The 20,719-nt window shown below is 42.3% G+C and overlaps 1 protein-coding gene across 1 annotated transcript in view; it reads left to right on the top strand.

Annotated features, from left to right (window-relative positions):
- DNTT (DNA nucleotidylexotransferase) overlaps window positions 1-20,253 on the top strand; it is a 343,242-nt gene extending 322,989 nt beyond the window's left edge. Inside the window, exon 11 of the mRNA XM_030204811.1 lies at window positions 19,630-20,253. Coding sequence (XP_030060671.1) covers window positions 19,630-19,716 — 87 coding nt within the window. The 3' untranslated portion in view covers window positions 19,717-20,253. The remainder of the gene's footprint in view (window positions 1-19,629) is intronic.
- Window positions 20,254-20,719: the final 466 nt, after the last annotated feature.

Genomic DNA, 20,719 nt, shown 5'->3' with positions numbered 1-20,719 from the left:
AAATTACCAACTATACGTCACACTACTAACACTAATTCTTACTGGTTACCAGATAAAATTACACAACTGATTAGTCAGGTTACACTATGTTACGAGGTAATACGGTTATTAGCAGCTTATCTCCTGATCATGGTATGACTATACCCAGACTTCGCTCAGGTAATTACCACTCACTAAACCCAGACTAATAGGAAATAAATCACCGTGTCTCTCACCAGGCTGACCTCCATGGCTGTCTCCCGGGAATGGGCACAGGATACTTCACAGACTGAAGCTGAGATTGCAGCGAGTCTTAGTCAGAGCTAGGACTGGTACTCTGCAGCAGACAGGGAGGGCACAGGTCACTCCTTGCAGGTTGCTGAACCACACGGTATTTCTCCAGATACACAGTTCATCAGATGAGGACCTTATCAGGTCACTCTGGTCTTCTTTACACCTCCACCTTCTTCTAAGGATTCCGACTAACTTCTTTCTTGTTCACACTCTTCCCAGTACCTCTTGGTCCGGTGATTGCAGGAACCCAATCTGTAACCTCCTCAGTTCACTGCATGGCAAGAAGGGTCCGTTGTTCTTGACCTTCAAGTTATTACATTGTGGTATGCATTTTCTGTTTCTCACCCGGCCTGCTAGCCATGTCTCACTCCCTTACAGCTTCTCAGGGAGATAAAGGGGGGGGGGGGGGGCTGGTTTGCCCACAGCATATCCTTGGTGTTACATGAATGCTAGTGATTTTCCAGAAAGCTGAATTAGCTAAATCACTGCTGTGCAGATCATAGGTTGCAGACGCCATCTTTATGTCATAGGATTATGCAGGCCAAGACCAGCAAGGTGAGACACACAGGGAAATACCCCTACAGTTTTATACAGGGGCATCATTACCTCCTTTTTTCCTACTGGCTATTCCTCTCCCTATGCACCCTAGCATCCTTCTAACTTTCGCCGTCATCTTGTCTACCCGTTTGACCACCTCAAGTTTGATCACATACAATGACACCCAAATTCCACTTCTCTTTTATGCACAAAAGTTCTTCACCCCTTAACTGTACTGTTCCCTTGGGTTTTGGGAGTCCAAATATGTGACTGTGCATTTTTTAGCATTAAATCTAGGCTGCCAAATTCCAGACTATTCCTCTAGCTTCACTAAGTTTTAACTCATGTTATCCACATCATAAGGGATGTCCACCCTATTGCAAATTTTGCTATCATCTGCAGAGAGACAAACCTTACCAGACAACCCTTCAGCAATATTGTATAAAAAATGTTCAAAAGAACAGGTCCAAAAACCAAACCTTGTTGCACACTCTAGTAACATCCTTTTCCTCAGAATGAGCTCAGTTTATTTTTTAGTTGTCTATGTGGAACTGCGTCAAAGGCTTTGCTAAAATCAAATCTAAATACATCACATCTTAGCACAGTCCCTTGATTCAACTCTCTGGTCACCCAGTCAAATCAAATTTGTCTGACAGGACCTGCCTCCTGTGAAACCATGCCCCAGCTTTTCTATTTTACAAGTCAGTGCGGCAATCCATTGTAAACTTGAATTGATGGAGAAAAAACTGACAAATTGTAATCTGAGAGCATTCACTTTTCCACAGATTACAGTTGAGAAGTTTAAGAAATACTTGAAGAACTATTGCTCTACTCAATAACCTTTTCTATGTCCACATAAGAAGTGAAGGGGGAATTTAGCAATGTGGGCTACAATTAAGACATGCTATTTTACCATAGGTCCCATTTTATGCAATGAGACTTTGTTACTAATAACTGGGGTTAACAATAAAATAGAGGCCAACCACATTTTTGTTTCATTTTCAGTTATGGCACCAAAACCGGCACCAAAACCTTATTCTGCCCAATTTCAGTTTTGTCTGAAAGGTTTTAAAAAACTTTTTGGCCATATTTTGATTTCAGCTGAAAATTGATTTGTGTTTTTGGTGGAAGACAAATATTTGTGCTTTGACCCATTTGTCTCCCTCCCTCTCTCCCCTTCCCTCCTTTCGAACAGGAGTTGCTCCTCCTCCTGGACCCCCTCCCTGAGTGCTTCTTCCCCACCATGGATTGTAAGGTAGTCCTGGGGTGGGAGAGGAACCCTTTGTATTCTTTTTTTGTACTGCGATTGTAAGTAATGCAGTTATGATTTTGCCCAATAGTTTATATGGTAAATAAAGTGTTCCAAATAAATGCTTTTGATACAAAATTGTAGCATGATTAAAGTCTTGAAATTTGGGATAACACAAGATTTGCCTACAGCTTTCACCTTATGCTGTGTTCCTATTATGCCTTTTTTTTCAAGCCTGGTAGTCCTGAGGAGTAAAAGATCTGCCTACAGCTTTCACCTTTGCTTGGGTCCAATGAAGCCTGCTGCCAAGCCTGTGAGTCCAGAGCCTCCCGTGCCTCAGTTGAGATTCTAGTCACCCACTAGGAGTCCTTGGTTGTTATATGCAGCAAGTAGCTTTGTGCTGTGTTTGGGACTGTGTTGGATGTATGACGGGGAATGGTGCAGAGGCTGAGGCCATGTCTCGAGGTATCTCTGGACTAGGGAGCGGTGATTTGAGTGCGAAGTGGTCAGTGTGGGTTGTTCCTGGCCCTTGGTTGTTGTGCTGGGCCATTTAGTCTTCTGCCTTGGGAGCATCGGCTCAGGTTTGGCTTCTTCACCTTGCTTTCCATGGGAGCCTCGGCTCAAGCTTTGTTACTTTATCTTGCCTGCCTTGGGAGCATTCAGCTCAGGCGCCTCAGTGACTGTTCGCTTGTCATAGGTGACATCTCTAGTCTTCTGTGAGCAGAGTGACCCGCTCTTGCCGCTACCTGTGGTGCAGATCGTTTAAGAGACTTTTTCTTTTTCCTTTGTTTTGCTTTTGCTCCACTCTGGTTTTGAGGGAGCTTGCCACAGTTGTTCAGCGGCTTAAATGAGTGTACCAACAAAATTAACCCTTTTCTTAACCACCAGTGATGTTACCTCTGTCAGATAAGTATTGCCTGTTTGTCTTTGTCCGGCTAGGTTGGGCCCTTTGCCTAGTCTATTGTGGTCTGTTGTATGTTATATGTTTGCATTGCTCTGTTAATATTGAGATGCGCAGCTAGGCTGCTTATGTTTGATTTCCCCATACAGCTAGGCTGTTCTACTTTACCTTTACTGTATACTTTATGCTTTGTATTGTTTCTGCTAGGTTAGACTGTGTAGCTAGACTGCCTGTTTTTCTTTCTGTGCCGTTTGGCTACCCTTTAACCTTGTGTTTTTTTTTTGCTACTATTAAGGCTGCCTCAGTTCATCTCCACTTGTGGTCCAGTCCAGTTCTTTGGAGTGCTTCTTGTTCTGAGGTAGTTGGGTGATTCTCACGTGGCCAACTCTGGGCCAAGGGCTCACAAACATCACAATATCATTAATCTTCAAGAAATCTGCTGGGTAACATCTGTTTCATCTTGCTTTGTGTCCTCCATCTCTCCTGATGCTGCAATCCCAGTTGGCTGTTGATCCCTCATTATAGAGCAGTGGATCCCAAACCTGGTCCTGATGCACCCCAGCAAGTCAGGTTTTCAGGATACCCACAATTAATATTCATGAGAGATATTTGCATTCACTACCTCCACTGTTTAAGGTTCCATGGGCTACAAAAAAATGATAAAAAGAATGCAATGCACCTTATCATATAAATCAAATAATGCAACTTGCATTCTCTGCCTATGACATACCCCCTAATACAAAAAGCACATAATGCATGGTTTACTTCACAGTAACTGCAAAAATAATGCAAAGCCCCTTAATGGAGTTGTGCTCTAGCAGTTACCATATGGTAAAACATGCATTAAGGAGGGAATCCAATAGTGCTGAAACTTAGACACTGAAACAATTCAGTGCTAAGCTTTCTGTAAAGGGCACACCTGCTGAAACCTGGTGTAAATGCCTGAGCCCAAGTTAGGCGCAATTAGGCAGAATTATGTAACTTTGCATACATTTTGGAATGCCCCCAACACATCCATGGTCACCCCCCCCCCCCCTTTTGAGATACACAGCTTGGGATTTAGGCACTGTGCCTTTTAGGATAACTTACATCGACATATGCATATAAATTTTAACAAGTGCAAGTTTAACATTGTTAGCACCCAGTTATTGATGGCTCACAGCTCGTTATTCAGGGGCTCTTTAACTAAGGTGCACCAAAAAATGGCCTGCACTGGTGTATTTGATGTGTGCAGGTCCATTTTTCAGCGTGCCTGCAAAAAAGACCTTTTTTGTAGCTGAAAATGGTCGTGCGGCAAAATTAAAATGAACACATGTCCATTTTGGGCCTGGGACCTTACCACCACCCATTGACTTAGTGGTAAGGTCTCGTGTGTTAACTGGGTGGTACATTGCCGATTACCACCCGGTCAGCACCACGCGGTAGAAAATATTTTCTGCCAAACGTTTGGTACAGGTGTCAAAAATAGACTTACCACCCGGACGCACATTGGATACGCATAGGCACCTCTGCGCCTTAGTAAAAAGGCCCCTCAATTTGTGTATACATCTCAGAAACACGCCCATAATTGTGCACACAATTTTAAGTGTCATATATAGAATCTGGGGGTAAGTGCTTAACGTGGTTTAATAAAAGGGCTCAGTCTAACTGTCTAAAAACCACAGGACATTAAACATCTTAATTTTATTTCTTATCCTGTATTTAGGTCACATTTTGAATGTAAATTTCACAGACAGTGATTCATGTAGTTATTGCACACTCATAAAATTGAAACTAGGATATTAAAGTATATTAATATAACCTTCATGAAATTAAAACTTTGCTGTTTTGTGTTTCATTAGGCATTCTAATTAGAAACACATATTAAACAATGCACCTTTAATCATCTATATTTTCAGTGTTCCTCTTATTAAAGATATTGATCATCAATGTCAAAATAGCAAAGAGAAAGTCACACATCAAAAATAAAAGAATTTGAACACTGCTACTCTGTGCTAAATAAAGTAAATGGCCATGTTTGCAACCATAGATGAAGTATTTATGACCATAAGAATAATAGAATTGATTGGTTTGGATAAGACAAGAGAGCTACCTGCTGCTCTTACACATGTGATATACGCTTGATTGATGCTGATTGTGGTTGTATTGTGAGTGTGTTGAATGTACTGATAAGAAACTGCAAAATTTCAGTACAAGGCATATTTCATTATTTACTTCTCCCCTTAAGCAGGAAAAAAAGAATAGTGTTGATTGCAATCATCAAATATGCATCAATGCATTAGTTTAGTACTGTCTGACAGAGGTAGCATAATGGTTTATGATTTGCATTAATACTAGAGCTGGAGAAATAGTTAGAAGATAGCAGATAGAGAATCTTTCAGATAAATTGCTCTAAAATTACAGTTATTGACTTACTGAGTATTAAAAACCCAGAGAAAAAAACAGCACAGGTTTCATTAAAAATGATTATGCATGCACTAAAAAGAAAAATAAAGAACTGAACTCTGATATAGTATAATAGTTTATTTTATAAATGTATAAGTAGTTTATATGCCGGCAAGCAAGAATTGAAGGATAATGCACATTTGAATTAGAAAAACACAGAACTAAGAGATAAAATGGCAGATTAAAAACTGTGAGGAATAACAATAATGTGGACAATATTTTCTGATGTGAAACACACAGGCAATGTTTAGGGGTATAAAATCAATGTCCAAAAAGCTGCACAAAACAGTAGATGAACTTTTTTTTTTTTTAAGCCAAATCATCCAAAGGGGAGAAGGGTCAAGCCAAACCACTTTATAAATGTAGTAGGCATGGGATCATGAGGAGCAGAGGTGGAACATATACTGGCTAAGATCTCAGTAAGCTGGAGGAGAGATGGGGTGGAAAGTCAGAGAACACAATTAGGCAGGGCGGCAATTGTCGGAGAGATAGCAGGGGCATATGAGGACTAAGGGGGAGGGTGGTAGAGGAAAGGGACACTTGGGATACAGTAAGTTTAGAGCTAAAATGTAGGGCCAGTGCATCTACAGATGGCAGGGAGACATCGTCGGCCTTTGGGGGGGGGGGGGTACTGTAATTAGCGAGTACAGTATACTGTACAGTTTGCTAGAAATGGGAACTTGAATAATCAGGGAAGAGTAGTGAGGATTTATTTTCTTTTGTTTGGTTATATTTTTTTTAGCCTGAGTAACTGCAGATATGTGTTGAAATGCCATTTCCTTGTAATGCTGGAAGTCAACGGCAAGCCGACTTGTTTGCCAGCAGCGTTCCAACTGGCGAAGCTGACAGCGATGCAAGGCAAGAGCAGCTGTAAACCATGGTTCGGTAGTGCAGGATGGCAGTGAGAAAAAATAGCCAGAGCATTGTATGTAGCAGATATCGCCTTGTTCCAAGAGTCATCTTGCTTATCTGGGGACAAATCCCTAAATGAGGACACCTGGAGTGGTAAAGCAGCAGTGAAAGAGGACGCAGTGAGCTGGGCAAAAATAAGTGTGTAGTATGAAACTGAGGAGCAGCAGGGATAACTGAAAATGATTGTTCCATGGGATAGCTATAGAAGAAGCAGATAATACCAAGACAGGACAGGTAGGAGTCAGAAAAAGGTTGAGCAAATGTCTGACTGGTGTGTAGCAGTAGAAACATGTTGAAAGGTCTAAGAAGTCCTTTGTAAGAGGAGCAGTGGGATTATGATGTTCTAAAAAAAAAAAATGCATACATGCATTAATCTAATGAAAGAAAAAGTAAACAAACAAAAAAAGCAAAATGAATAAATGAAAATAAAATTCTCCCTCCCTCCCTCTCCATGCATATTGCTACCTCTAAATTCTACTTACTAATTAGTTAGGCTTGGAATACTTCCCAATCTTTTTTATACCACTGACTTGTCTTTTCTCATCTTGATCAGGAAAGCAAGTTTAATGCATACTTCATCTGTCTATATTTTGCATTTAGAAATGTAACTGATGTCTTTACAATATTTTATTGATTTGTCTGTGTAAAGCTCATATGCTATTTTGGTTCACTGTATGCGATCTAACATTTCCCATTATTACCTTTCACCTAACATTGTAGCAGTCTTACATTCTAAGGAAGTGTGAACTCCCCTTAGACATCTAAGAACAGAGAATAATGAAAAGCAAATTTTGAATAATGAAAGCAAATTTTCATCCATTGGGAATCTTATTCAGATTGATTCAGATTAATTGAAAGATTTAGTCTGGGGGGAAAAGAAAACCCCTTATTTTAATTCTTGATGAGCGTTCTAATCATATTCAAAATTTGAGATGAACCAGTCTAATGCATCTGATATACACTGCTTTTTGACCGTGGGGCATTATGTTGGCAGGTTGGAAAAAGATGACTGTTAGGGGACCTCCTTGATAAAGCAATTGCGAAACACGTGCTGTGTCGGAGCACTGTACCCCTATTGCTGACTATATATCAAGTCTCATTCTAAGATGAGTATTGTTTAAATCAAAATTATTTAAGATGACATAAGTTCACATGGGAATTTAAATTAAGCAACATACATAAAGGAATCCTGTGCAGTAGGAATGGATCCTCAGAAGCTTAGCTGAAATTGGGTGGCAGAGCAGGTGGGGGAAGAGGGGTTGGTGGTTGGGAGGCGAGGATAGTGGAGGGCAGACTTATACGGTCTGTGCCAGAGCCGGTGATGGGAGGCGGGACTGGTGGTTGGGAGGCGGGAAATACTGCTGGGCAGGCTTGTACGGTCTGTGCCCTGAAAAAGGCAGATACAAATCAAGGTAAGGTATACACATATGAGTTTATCTTGTTTGGCAGACTGGATGGACCATGCAAGTCTTTTTCTGCCGTCATCTACTATGTTACTATGATACTATTAGAGGCTCATTTTCAAAGCACTTAGCCTCCCATAGTTCCATAGAAACCTATGGAACTTAGAGGCATATTTTCAAAGCACTTTGGGAGGCTAAGTTCCATAGGTTTCTATGGAACTTTGGGAGGCTAAGTGCTTTGAAAATGAGCCCCTTAGCCTCCCAAAATGCTTTGAAAATATGCCTCCATGTAAGATACGTTACGGTGGAGGCGGTTGAACCAATGACGATAGGAGTGCATAAGACTCAGCAGTAAAGTAGACATGCAGAGCGGCACGGCTGAGGTTCACAGCCTTACACAAAAGAAACAAAAAAATTGTATTAGGCTGGTTTCAATTGATATTCATAAGTTTGGATGGGTATCATAATAAGGTTTAAGTTTTGGGAGCCAGCAGACAATAACGCTGTCAATTTAGAGTCTGATATACACTATGCATGATCACTGCAATACAATGTAAGAAACCAATATTTGTTTTTATTTAGGTATTTGGATTTTGCTCACACCTTTTTCAATAGAAGCTCAAGGTCAGTTACATAACATAAGAGTAGCTGTACTGGGTCAGACCAATAGTCCATCTAGTCCAGTATCCTGTTTTCCAGGCTAAGCCAGGTCACAAGTACCTGGCAGAAACCCAAATCGTGGCAACACTCCATATTACAAATCCGAGGGCAAGCAGTTGCGTCAATAGCAGATTATGGACTTTTCCTCCAGGAATTTGTCCAAACCTTTTTTTAGACCCAGATACACTAACCGCTGTTACCATATCCTCCGGCAAAGAGTTCCAGAGCTTAACTATTCGTTGAGTGAAAAAATATTTACTCCTATTTGTATTAAAAGTATTTCCATGCAACTTCCTCAAGTGTCCCTTACTTTGGGGACTTTTTTTTACTTTGGAACAAGTAAAAAATTGATTTACTTCTACTCATTCTACACCACTCAGATTTTGTAGACCTCAATCATATTTCCCCTTATCCATCTCTTTTCTAAGCTAAAGAGCCCTAACCTCTTTAGCCTTTCCTCATACAAAAGGAGTTCCGTCCCCTTTATCATTTTTGTCGCTCTTCTTTGAACCTTTTCTAATTCCACTATATCTTTTTTAAGATACGGCGACCAGAACTGAACGCAATACTTAAGGTGTGGACATACCATAGAGAGAAACAAAGGCATTATAGTAATTCCAGTCTTATTCACCACCCCTTTCCTAATAATTCCTAGCATCCAGTTTGCTTTTTTGGCCGCCTCCACACACTGAGCAGAATATTTCAGCATATTATCTACAACAACACCCAGATCTTTTTCTTGAGCGCTGACCTCCAAGGTGGACTCTAACATTAGGTAACTGTGATTCGGATTATTCTTTCCAATGTGCATCACCTATATCATCTGCAAAATTGATCACTTCACTCGTCCCGATTTCCATATCATTTATAAATATGTTAAATAGCACTGGTCCCAGTACAGATCCCTGCGGCATTCCACTGTTCTCCCTGCTCCATTGAGATAAATAACCATTTAACCCTATCTCAGATCAAATATTTATTTCAGATCAAATATTAAGGTTTCCTTGCTTATAGTCACTTAAATCTACCTAGCCTTTATATAGCTTATAGGATTTAAACACTCTTAAACTGAAATTCACCCTTTTCTATTCTTCATAAACTTCAAGTAATCCTGAAATATTCAGATCCTTTTCTCACTAGAGAAACTTCAATCGCCACCAATCTCTTTTCACTTATATTTTCTCATTTACCACAATCAGGCACTCTTTTATAACTTCAGTCAACAAACACAGGAAGTCACAGCTGGATGTCTCTCTTGGCAAAGGACAGCTCTCACTCTGTTCACTTCCGGGGCAGATTTCTTAACAGAAGCTGATCATCCAATCAGAGAGCTCTATTTGAATGCAGATTAACATACAGACACTCATGGGAATGTTTAGTGAAAAACACCGGACTAATTTGCATATGATTTAAACAAATCTGAGCATATGACAACCAAGTACAGACTCCCAGCACCTGAATTCTGCAATTAGATTTAAGGCAAATACTTTTAAAACTTATTTTTAGCACTTTTAAAATTTCAGGTTCTCTTTAATTTGAATGCTGTTTCAAGCTCTGAAACTCACCCTGACTGAGGAGCTAGCCCAAACTGAAGCATAAATAGCAATCTGGTTGTATTCTCACGTAACTTGAAGAGCGTGCCTGCCTCAATTAATACTGCTCCTTTGCATGAAAAGGGGAGGGCAGCGGAGATAGGAGAATTACAAGGTCAGGTGAAAGATTTTGCAAGTGAGCAGACGGACGGCAGGGCAGTGGCGCCCCCCTGCTGCGCTTACCTCGCTTACTGCATCAGCACGGCCCTGGGTAAGGGTTCTTGCGCCAACCCAGCAGTAACTCATGCTGCCCGATTACCAACTGGTAGGCAACAGTGCTACAAAAACAGACATTTTTTGTAGCACCGGAAATGGCATGTGCTGGGGGTGGGAACTACCGCCAGGCTCCTGCTCCCCTTCCTCAAGGAATTCTATCAGCTCAAGAATTTGTTCCCTCAGCCATGGTTCAGGCTCCTTTCTCTCTGTCAGTATTTTCCCAGGAAGCAATGGGTAGTTTCTTCCCTTCCTAGCCTCTCTTTGGCTCCATATTATACTCACAAATTGTAATTTAACATGGAGAGCTAAGCAATTTTAATATGGAGGCAGCAGATCATTCTAATTTTTAAGACTTCAGTATGTTAAATTTGTGTTTTAATGTCGTTTATTATGTTTAAAAAAAACTAATATGGATAGACTGTCGTAAGCTGCCAAGACTTAGAAAGTGTAGTAAAATAAATAAATAATTTATCATATTGCTTAGTTACCCAGGAGAATTGAGCTTGTTCTAAAACCGACTCCTCCCTGAGGACTGATACCTTCCAGGCAGGTTTTACAGGCTGAGAGCCATTCCCTTTCTGGGGCCATAACAGGTTTTCCTTATTTCTGCAGTTGCTGTACCTATCCTGGGGAGTTATAGGGGCAAGTACTTTTTAAGAAAGGTTTTGAATCTTGGTATCTGTCCCCTTTGAAAAAGGCATTTCTGTGTCTTTGTCAGTGGCGTTCCTAGCATCGACGACACCCGGGGCGGATCGCCGATACGCCCCCCCCAGGTGCACGCCGCTAGGGGGGTGCCGCGGTGCGCGCCTGTCGGCTGCGAGTTCGAATCGCTACGCTAAATTCTCTCGTTCGCTGCAGCTCCCTCCCTCTGCCCCGGAACAGGAAGTAACCTGTTTCTGTTTCTGATAGGTAAATCACACTCACTGAAATCATCAATAGCTGGTGTAATTGATGTCAGGTATGTTAGAGCAGCTTATAACACCTGTTACTAACAATTGTAAACAACAGCACAGGTTAGTACATCAGCCTCTAAGAAAGAGCTCTTTGACTTAAGATTACAGCCTAAGGAATTGCGTGAAGTATGGTAACATAGATAGGATGTACTGCTTTTATTATTCTCCTTAATGTCTTTGAATCATCTGCTTTGGCACTTTTAACTATTCTTAGTGTCTTTATCAAGGTCCAAAAATGCAGAGAGAATTGTTGAATTAAGTAGTTTTATCACATCATCTAATACAGTACTACTTTTTCTTGTTTTTCTAATACTATCATCTTATATTTTTGAATTTAAAATGATATTTATTTATTTATTTATTACATTTGTATCCCACATTTTCCCACATATTTGCAGGCTCAATGTGGCTTACATAGCACCGTGAAGGCGTTCGCCAACTCCGGTAGAGAAACAAATACAGAGTGATGTTATAGTATAGTAGTTTCATAGTTACAGACACAATTGAGAATAGTCGAGAAGGAGAGATATATAGTGTTTATTACGAGGTTTGGTTACGTTGTGTTGCAGGGGTTTTAGGCACTTAAGTTGGGTTGGTGGGGCATGCTTTTTTGAACAGGTAGGTCTTTAGTGATTTCCGGAAATTAAGATGGTCATACGTTGTTTTCATAGCTTTTGGTAGTGCATTCCACAATTGTGTATCAGGGCTATTGTAGTGGTGCACAGTTGGGTATAGTAGGTTTTTGGTGGGTTTTGGAGGGCTCACTATACAATATAAGGGAGCCATGGTGAGATGTGTACCTGGGAGCTTTTATGTGACGTCCAATGCAGTGCCTCTTAGGGTGCCCCACTACTTTGCTGGGATGTCTGTGTGACCAGTCTACTAAGAACGCTGGCTCCTCCTACATACCAATGGCTTGATTTTGTTCATTTTTCACATGGAGGTGTTTTTTTTTAATGGACCAAAAAGATAAACACACAGAGAACACAAACATCTAGCAAGTGGCCATTAAAAAAAATGGATAGATGCTTTGCTGTTTCAAAAATCACTATAGTTGCTATTTGGATTCTGGACATTTTGAGCAAAACGTCCAAAGTCGAACTTAGACGTCATATTGAAAATGCCCCTGCATGTGTGTGTTTAAGATGGTGGAAAGTAAAAGACAGCCCTCAATGGGTGATGGGTAAAATCAGAAAAAAACTGTGAAAGGGAAAAGAAAATGCATTTTTGTTTCAGTATGTTTTCTTAGAACCTATTTTTCATATTTTCACTTTCAAAAAAACAAGGAATTCATACCATCAAATTCCCCAAAGAACCAAACCATTGTATTCTGCTTTGTATTATTTAATCAATGCAGTAAAACAAGCAATGATGTTATTAACTGTGCTATAGTTTGTTCTGTTATAGTATGAGAGTTCAGCTTGAAAGGTTTAGCAACATTTTCAGCTGCACTGAAAACTTATTAATTATACAGACATATTTTATGGTTCATTGCTAAAATGTACAGGTCAGAAACTGGTTGCCTCTTAGTACAACTTGGGAATACAGGTTTTTATTTCCAGTCATTTCTTGCTAGCTCCTTGATGAATGAATCTGCATTAATGATTGTTTATGAACAATCAATTTCAAAACAAATATATTTAGCTAAATAATAACCACTTCCCCTGTTTAGTGTTTGTGTAAAGATAATGAGGCATAAATTACATGTATTCTGATGGACATAAGAAGGGCAATTCTAAGGGAATGGTGATGGGATGTGATATACTGCCTTTCTGTAGTCACAATCAAAGTGGTTTACATATTATATGTGTAGGCACTTATTTTGTACCTGGGGCAATGGAGGGTTAAGTGACTTGCCCAGGGTCACAAGGAGCTGCAGTGGGAATTAAACCCAGTTCCCCAGGTTCTCAGGCTGCTGCACTAACCATTAAGCTACTCCTCTCTAAATTCTTTAAACTGGACACACATTTATGCATGTTACATTCACACATAAATGTCAATGATCAACCTAAGTGCTAACCTGGAAATACATGCTTAGGGGTTCACTGTCGAAAAAGAAAAACGTCTAAAAAAAAAAAAAAGCACAAAGTGGCAGATGGCCATTTTGGGTTTTTTTTTTTTTTTTTGCAAAAACGTCCAAAATGCTATTTTCGGAACTAATTTTTAAGATGTTTTTATGCAGGTCATCTAAATTTCAAGAGGCATTGGATGAATGTTTTGGGCGGGACTAGGGCAGGCTTATGATTTGGATGTTTTTCTGCAATAATGGTGCATTGTAAAAATGTCCAGGGTAAAAAAAAAAAAATACCAAAAAGGTGCCCAAACTGACCAGATGGCTATTGGAAGGATAAAGGTATTACCCCCCCTTCCCTCAGTTGTCACTGACCCCTTCTCACCCCCTAAGAGGTAAAAGTGACAGTACATACCAGGTTCTATGACAGCTGCAGATATAATGGCCGTTCCTCTTAGAGTAGCAAGCAGGTCCCTGAGTAGCCTAACTGTATACATAGGCATAATGACATATTCAATTTTGTTCTCTTTCCCTTTTCAAATAATGCCTAATATTCTATTTGCTCTCTTGGGAGCTGCAGCACACTAAGCTGAAAATTTCAGCATATTGTCCAAAATGATCTCCAGGTCATTTATGAATGCTAAACAGCACAGGTCCCAATAGAGACCCTTGGGGCACTCCACTAGTGACCCTTTTCCATGTGGATAACTGACCATTTAGTCATATTCTCATTTCCTGTCTTTTAGTTTGCAATCCACAAAATGGAAGTCTTTCATGAGGGACTTTGTTAAATGACTTCTGAAAATCTAAAATACACTATCAGGCTCATTTTTGAACGAGAAGGATGCCCATCTTTTGACACAAATCGGAAGATGGGCGTCCTTCTCACAGGGTCTTCCAAATCGGCAAGGCACAAAAAGGTGGCTGAAATGACAAGATGACCACTGGAGAGAATCGGGGATGACTTCCCCTTACTCCCCCAGTGGTCACTAACCCCCTCCCACCCTCAAAAAACATCTTTAAAAGTATTTTTTGTCAGCCTCTATGCCAGTCTCAGATGTCATACTCAGCTCCATCACAGCAGTATGCAGGTCCCTGGAACAGTTTTACTGGGTGCAGTGCACTTCAGGCAGGTGGACACAGGCCCATCCCCCTCCCTACCTGTTTGTGGAGGAAACAGCGAGCCCTCCAAAACCCACCACAAACCCATCTAGGTGCCCCCTTTTCACCCATAAGGGCTATGGTAGTGGTGTACAGTTGTGGGTAGTGGATTTTTGGGGGGCTCAGCAGACAAGGTAAGGGAGCTATGCCCCTGGGAACATTTTATGAAGTCCACTGCAGTGCCCCCTAGGGTGCCCGGTTGATGTCCTGGCATGTCAGGGGGACCAGTGCACTAGAAATGCTGGCTCCTCCCACAACCAAAGGGCTTGCATTTGGTCGTTTATGAGATGGGCATGCTTGGTTTCCATTATCGCCAAAAATCAGAAATGACCAAGTCTAGGGACGACCATCTCTAAGGACGACCTAAATTTCAAGATTTGGGCATCCCTGACCATATTATCGAAACAAAAGATGGACGTCCATCTTGTTTCAATAATACAGGTTTCCCCACCCCTCCACTGGGACGTTTTACGAGGATGTCCTCAACAAAACTTGGACGTCCCTTTCGATTATGCCCCTCCACGGTGCTCATTTTCAGATAGGAACCTATGTAATTTTCTAAGACTATGTGCTTTGAAAATGAGCCTCTCTATGAATCAGCTCTTCCCTGTCCACTTCCTTTAAAAAAATCTAATACGTTCCCCCCCCCCCCCCCCTCACACACTTTTCTCTCACTCTTTTGTCCTTAGTATCCATCTACCTACTGGCTTTGACCATCTCCCTCTCATTCCCTTTGCAGCACTCTCATTCCCCTCTGTCTCTCCCTTACCCAGTCTCCTAAATTCCTCCCTCATCTTTTACCCACTTCATTAGTCTCCCATTCCCATACTCTATACTCACCCCCTTTGCCCTCATCTGCCCTCCACTGCATCTCATCACCCTATCAGTCCCAGCTTCATCCATGTCTCTCCTTCCTTCCCTTGCCTCCAAGACTCATCCATCTCCTGCTCCTTCCCTCTGCTGTGCCCCACCTCTCCCAGTCCCATCCATCTCCTGCTCCTTCTCTCTGCTCACCACCCCTTCCAGTCCCATCCTGCTCCTTCCCTCTGCTGTGTCCCACCTCTCCCAGACCCATTCATCTTCTGCTCCTTCCCTCTGCTCACCACTCTTCCCAGCCAGACCCATCCATCTTCTGCTCCTTCCCTCTGTTCACTGCCACTCCCAGTCCCATCCATCTCCTGCTCCATTCCTCTGCTGTGCCTTGCCCTCACCCCTCCCAGGCCCATCCATCTTCTGCTCCTTCCCTCTGCTCACCGCCCTTCCCAGTCCCATCCAGCTCCTGCTCCTTCCCTCTGCTGTGCCCCCCCCCCCCCCGTGTGCAAGCAAGCACAAGCACACTTCGAGGACTGGGATAGTTATCCCCTCCCCATCCTCTGGCGTAGCAGTCTTCAATCTTTCTGTGCTCCCAGCAGTGTTAGCGATGTATACACGCTGCCTTCGGTCTGCCCTGTAAGCCTTCTCTTCAACTTCCTGTTCCCGCATAGGTGGGACCAAGGGACACTGCAGTGAAAAGACTTCTGGGGCAGTGCGAAGGCAGCGTATATACATCGCTAACGCTGCCAGGAGCACAGACAGATTGAAGACTGCAGCGCCAGAGGGAGGGAGGAAGAGAGGGGTTGAACGGAATCGGTGATTGGCAATGCAGGCGGTGGCAAACCATTTGGGGGGGGGCACTTCTCTCCTCCCCCCCCAAACTACGCCCACTCACTCCTACCGTTATGTTCTGCTGGCCCAAAGTGGCCACTAGTATGCTGTGTTAATACTATGATATTATTACTAGAGGTCTCAGTGGTCATTTTGAGCTAGCAAAGCATTAGAGCTGGAGCGAGTGGGTATTGCTCCCACTCCACTACACCCCAGGAACCCCCAGTAAGGTTGAGGATGGGATCGGGGGTTGGGTGGGGAGTGAACTAGTTTGTGTTAATTTGTAACATGGGTGGGCAGTGTATAGGCCTCAGGGGGAGGGCAGAATGTGGTGGGCATTTGCTCACATGTGGGGGGATTGAGGGGTGAGAATGGCATAGAGAGGCTATTTGGGAGGGGAAGCCAAGGGGGACCAGCATTTGAAAGGAATCCACCAGCTGTATTCCATAAGGGGGGCTACAATCAGGGTGAGGGAGGGTTCATTGGTGACCCACAATTGGAGGATAGAAGGGATGTTGCCATGAGGCTTGGAGAGCTATGCTGTGGCAGTATGCGGGTGATCAGGGTCCTTTCCAAAGGGTGTGATTTCTGTTTTTGTACCTCATATGCAGCTTTCTAGAATCACTGCTCCCTCTGTACATGGAGTGGCTTTGACATGCAGACCTGCACTTATTTTACAAGAGGCTCTCAAGCTCATTTTCAAAAGAGATAGACGTCCAAAAAGTGATATGTCAGCATGTAGACGTTTATCTCACAGAAAGGTCCAAATCAGTATTATCAAAACCTCTTTTTGGACGTCTTTCTCTGAAGTCTGTCAGAAGGACGTCCAGATCTCAAGGGGGCGTGTTCAAGGCGGAACTTGGGAGTTCCTAATACATGGATGTCTTTCAGCAATAATGGAACAAACTTAGATGTTTTGAGCTGTAACTGTTTTTATAGCAAATAGCTGCAGTGGAAATTGAACCACTTCCCCAGCCTCAAAGTCTACTGCACTAACCACTAGGCTACTCCTCTACTCCACACAAGAGGTGCCCCAAATGACCACTGGATCACCTCCCCTTACTCCCCCAGTGGACACTAGCCCCCTCCCACCCCAAAATAATGTGATTAAAATATTACTTGCCAGCCTCTATGCCAGCCTCAGATGTTATACTCGGGTCCATTAGAATAGCATGCAGGTCCCTGGAGTAGTCTAATAGTGGTGCAGTGCACTGCAGACAGGTGGACCCAGGCTTCTACCTCCCTCTACTTGTTATACTTGTGGATCAAACTGTGAGCCCTCCAAAACCCACCAGAAACCCATTGTACCCACATATTGGTTCTCCCTTCGCCTGTAAGGACTATGGTAGTGGTGTACAGTTGTGGGTAGTGGGCTTTGGGTGGGTTTTGGGGGGCTCAGCAGACAAGGTAAAGGAGCAATGGTGAGTTGTGTACCTGGGAGCATTTTATAAAGTTCACTGCAGTGCGCCCAAGGATGCCCTATTGCTTTTCTGGGATGTCACTTTTCCACTATTCTGATGCTAAGCTTTCTATTTTTTTTTTTACAACATCTGAGCCTTGTGTCTATTGTTTATCAGTAGATTTGGGCTTTGAATCCAGATTTATAAATGAAAAGGAGGTCTCATTACATATATCTAAATACCAGAGTGCTATTTTTCCATACTTGATAGCAAGAGTGTACATTCCCTAATTACCTGTCCCAATGCAACTGAAGCTTTTACCTCCTCAGTGCATGTAAATGGTTCATTCCCTGTGTGGATTCTCTGATGCCATATGAGGCTTTCTTTCCAACCAAAGCTTTTACCACACTCAGGACATGTAAATGATTTCACTCCTGTGTGTATTTTCTGGTGCATTGTGAGGTTTACCTTCTGACCAAAGCTTTTACCAGACTCTATACATGCAAATGGTTTCTCTCCCATGTGGACTTTCTGATGCACTTTGAGATTTACGTTACAATCACAGGACATACATGGAGGGGCATTTTCAAAAGGGACGTCCAAGTTTTGATGAGGACATCCTCGCAAAACGTCCCCATCCAGGGGCGGGGAAACCCATATTTTTGAAACAAGATGGACGTCCATCTTTTGTTTCGATAATACGGTCAGGGACGCCCAAATCCTGAAATTTGGTCATCCTTGGAGATGGTCATCCCTAGACTTGGTCATTTCTGATTTTCGGCGATAATGGAAACCAAGGAGCCAGCATTTGTAGTGAACTGGTCCCCCTGACATGCCAGGACACCAACCGGGCACCCTAGGGGGCACTGCAGTGTACTTCATAAATTGCTCCCAGATATATAGCTCCCTTACCTTACCCCCAAACCCCCCCCCCCAAAACCCACTACCCACAACTGTACACCACTAGGCACCTAGATGTGGGTACAGTGGGTTTGTGGTGGGTTTTGGAGGGCTCGCTGTTTCCTCCACAAACGTAACAGGTAGAGATGGGAATGGGCCTGGGTCCGCCTGCCTGAAGTGCACTGCACCCACTAAAACTGCTCCAGGGACCTGCATACTGCTGTGATGGTCCTGAGCATGGCATTGAGGTTGGACATCAATATTTTTAAAGATGTTTTTTGAGGGTGGAAGGGGTTTAGTGACCACTGGGGGAGTAATGGGAGGTTATCCCCGATTCTCCACAGTGGTCATCTGGTCATTTCGGCCACCTTTTTGTGCCTCGGTCGTAAGAAAAGCACGACCAGGTAAAGTCGTCCAAGTGTTCGTCAGGGACGTCTTTGTTTCTTTCGATTATGGGTCGAGGACTTCCTAGTGTTAGGCATGCCCAAGTCCGGCCTTCGCTATGCCTTAGATATGCCCCCTCGAACTTTGGTTGTCCCTGCGATGGAAAGCAGTTGGGGATGTCCAAATTTGGCTTTCGATTATACCGATTTGGACGACCCTGTGAGAAAGATGCCCATCTTCTGATTTATGTCGAAATATGGGCATCCTTCTCTTTCGAAAACGAGCCCAATAGTATTTTCGAACACAAAAGATAGACGTCCATCTTTTTTGAAAATGACCTTCTTTCCTGTTCGGAATTTGGACGTCTTTGTAAAACGTCCAAATTCTGATTTTGATGTTTCTTTCAAAAATGCCCCTTCACATATTTGGTAGAGCCTCTTGTAAAATAGTATGAGAATTCCCCATATCCTGACTTAGACGTGTGAAATCCTCTCTCCATGTTCTTCATAAAATCTGCCTCTAAAGCACTCTGAGATCGTCAGATGTTAATATTTTAGCTAAATATTGTAAATGGACTGGATTAATCCTATAGTCTGTATTTTTTTTTTAATTAAAAGAATGGCCAATTTTTACAGGCCATGCAGTTCCAACAATAGACACTCTGCATCTTGGTGTTCACTATTAAGCACTTTCTCTCCTGTAGCATATTCTGTATTTTTATTGTCCCTCCCCCCCCCCCCCCCCCCCCCACCTTTACCTTTTAACTGAGATTGAGTGAAGGGCAGATTTAGGAATGAGATCAAAAATCTATGAACAAATATTAAGAATAAAAATAGTATCAATTACCTACCATTATGTAAAATAATTGATATAAATAATAAGGACTTATTGTATATTATTCTCAAGACCAACAAGAGTGGAAGCAATTTCTTTATTGTCATCACTGTTTTTCAACCATGCTGATTTGTTCTGCTTTTTTGCTTTGCAGAGGATATTTCTTAAAGCTACAAATGAGCAAGAAATTTTTGCACATCTCGGCTTGGAATACATTGAACCATGGGAAAGGAATGCATAAAACAAAGGCTCACAAATACACAGCCTTAGTGGTTGATGTGTTGTTCCTCTGCTGAATATTTCTGCTTTATATATCCAGTTAATGCATACAACTACAATGTTGCTGTAATATCTACCTTCAGAGAATTCTTGTCTTTTATTTACTGTTTTCCAAAGAGTCAATTCATGTTTTGTGATTTATCATTTACTTGCTCTCTGGATCATTTATCAGGCTGTGATCACCAGAAAAAAAGAAAGACAGAAGAAAGGGAAAGGGAGCCAATTAGCTGTACCTTTCCCAGTTTATAAAGCCACTCTGGTCTGAATGCATGCCCCAAATAATGTGCATTGCATGCATTATTATAGTTTTGCTCTCTGTCACTAAAAGAAACATACTACTAATACAAATGTTGATATTAGATGCAAAATATTCTTTATAAGTAATCATGAAGGAGCAAGAAACAATGGGGTCCTTTTACCAAGCTGTGAGGAAAAGGGCTCTGTCGTAGTGTTGGGGGCTGTTTTTCCTGCACGCTAGGGCCCTTTTTATCACAAAGGGTAAAAAGCACCCCCCCCCCAAAAAAAAAATAATGGCCACATGGTAAGATAAATCTTACCATGTGGCCATGCAGCAGGGAGTACTTTCCGCCACCCATTGAAGTGGCAGTAAGAGCTCCTGTGGTAACCCAACAGTAACCCGATTACTGCAACGCTAACCATTTCTGGGGTTGTTACATTTTTCCCTGGAAATGGCATGCGCTCAACCCGGAACTACTGCTGGTATCTGCGTTGGGCCAGCAGTAGCCCCAGAATAGCGTGCAGTAAGCCTGTGTTGGGCTTAACACCACTTTGTAAAAGGACCCCAATGAGAACACCTTCTTAAGCTAAGTAGAGCCTCTGTTAAATTCTAAGGTGACTTACCAATGTCAGCATAGCAGAAATATTGGTTCAAAAAAATATAAAAATGTTACCATTTCACATATTTAGAGGCAGATCTCAACCACAACCTATTCTTCTCAGGCTCC

Source organism: Microcaecilia unicolor, chromosome 5 (genome assembly GCF_901765095.1).
Source record: "Microcaecilia unicolor chromosome 5, aMicUni1.1, whole genome shotgun sequence".
In the NCBI taxonomy this organism is placed as follows: domain Eukaryota; kingdom Metazoa; phylum Chordata; class Amphibia; order Gymnophiona; family Siphonopidae; genus Microcaecilia; species Microcaecilia unicolor.
This window is presented reverse-complemented; position numbering and strand designations above follow the sequence as displayed.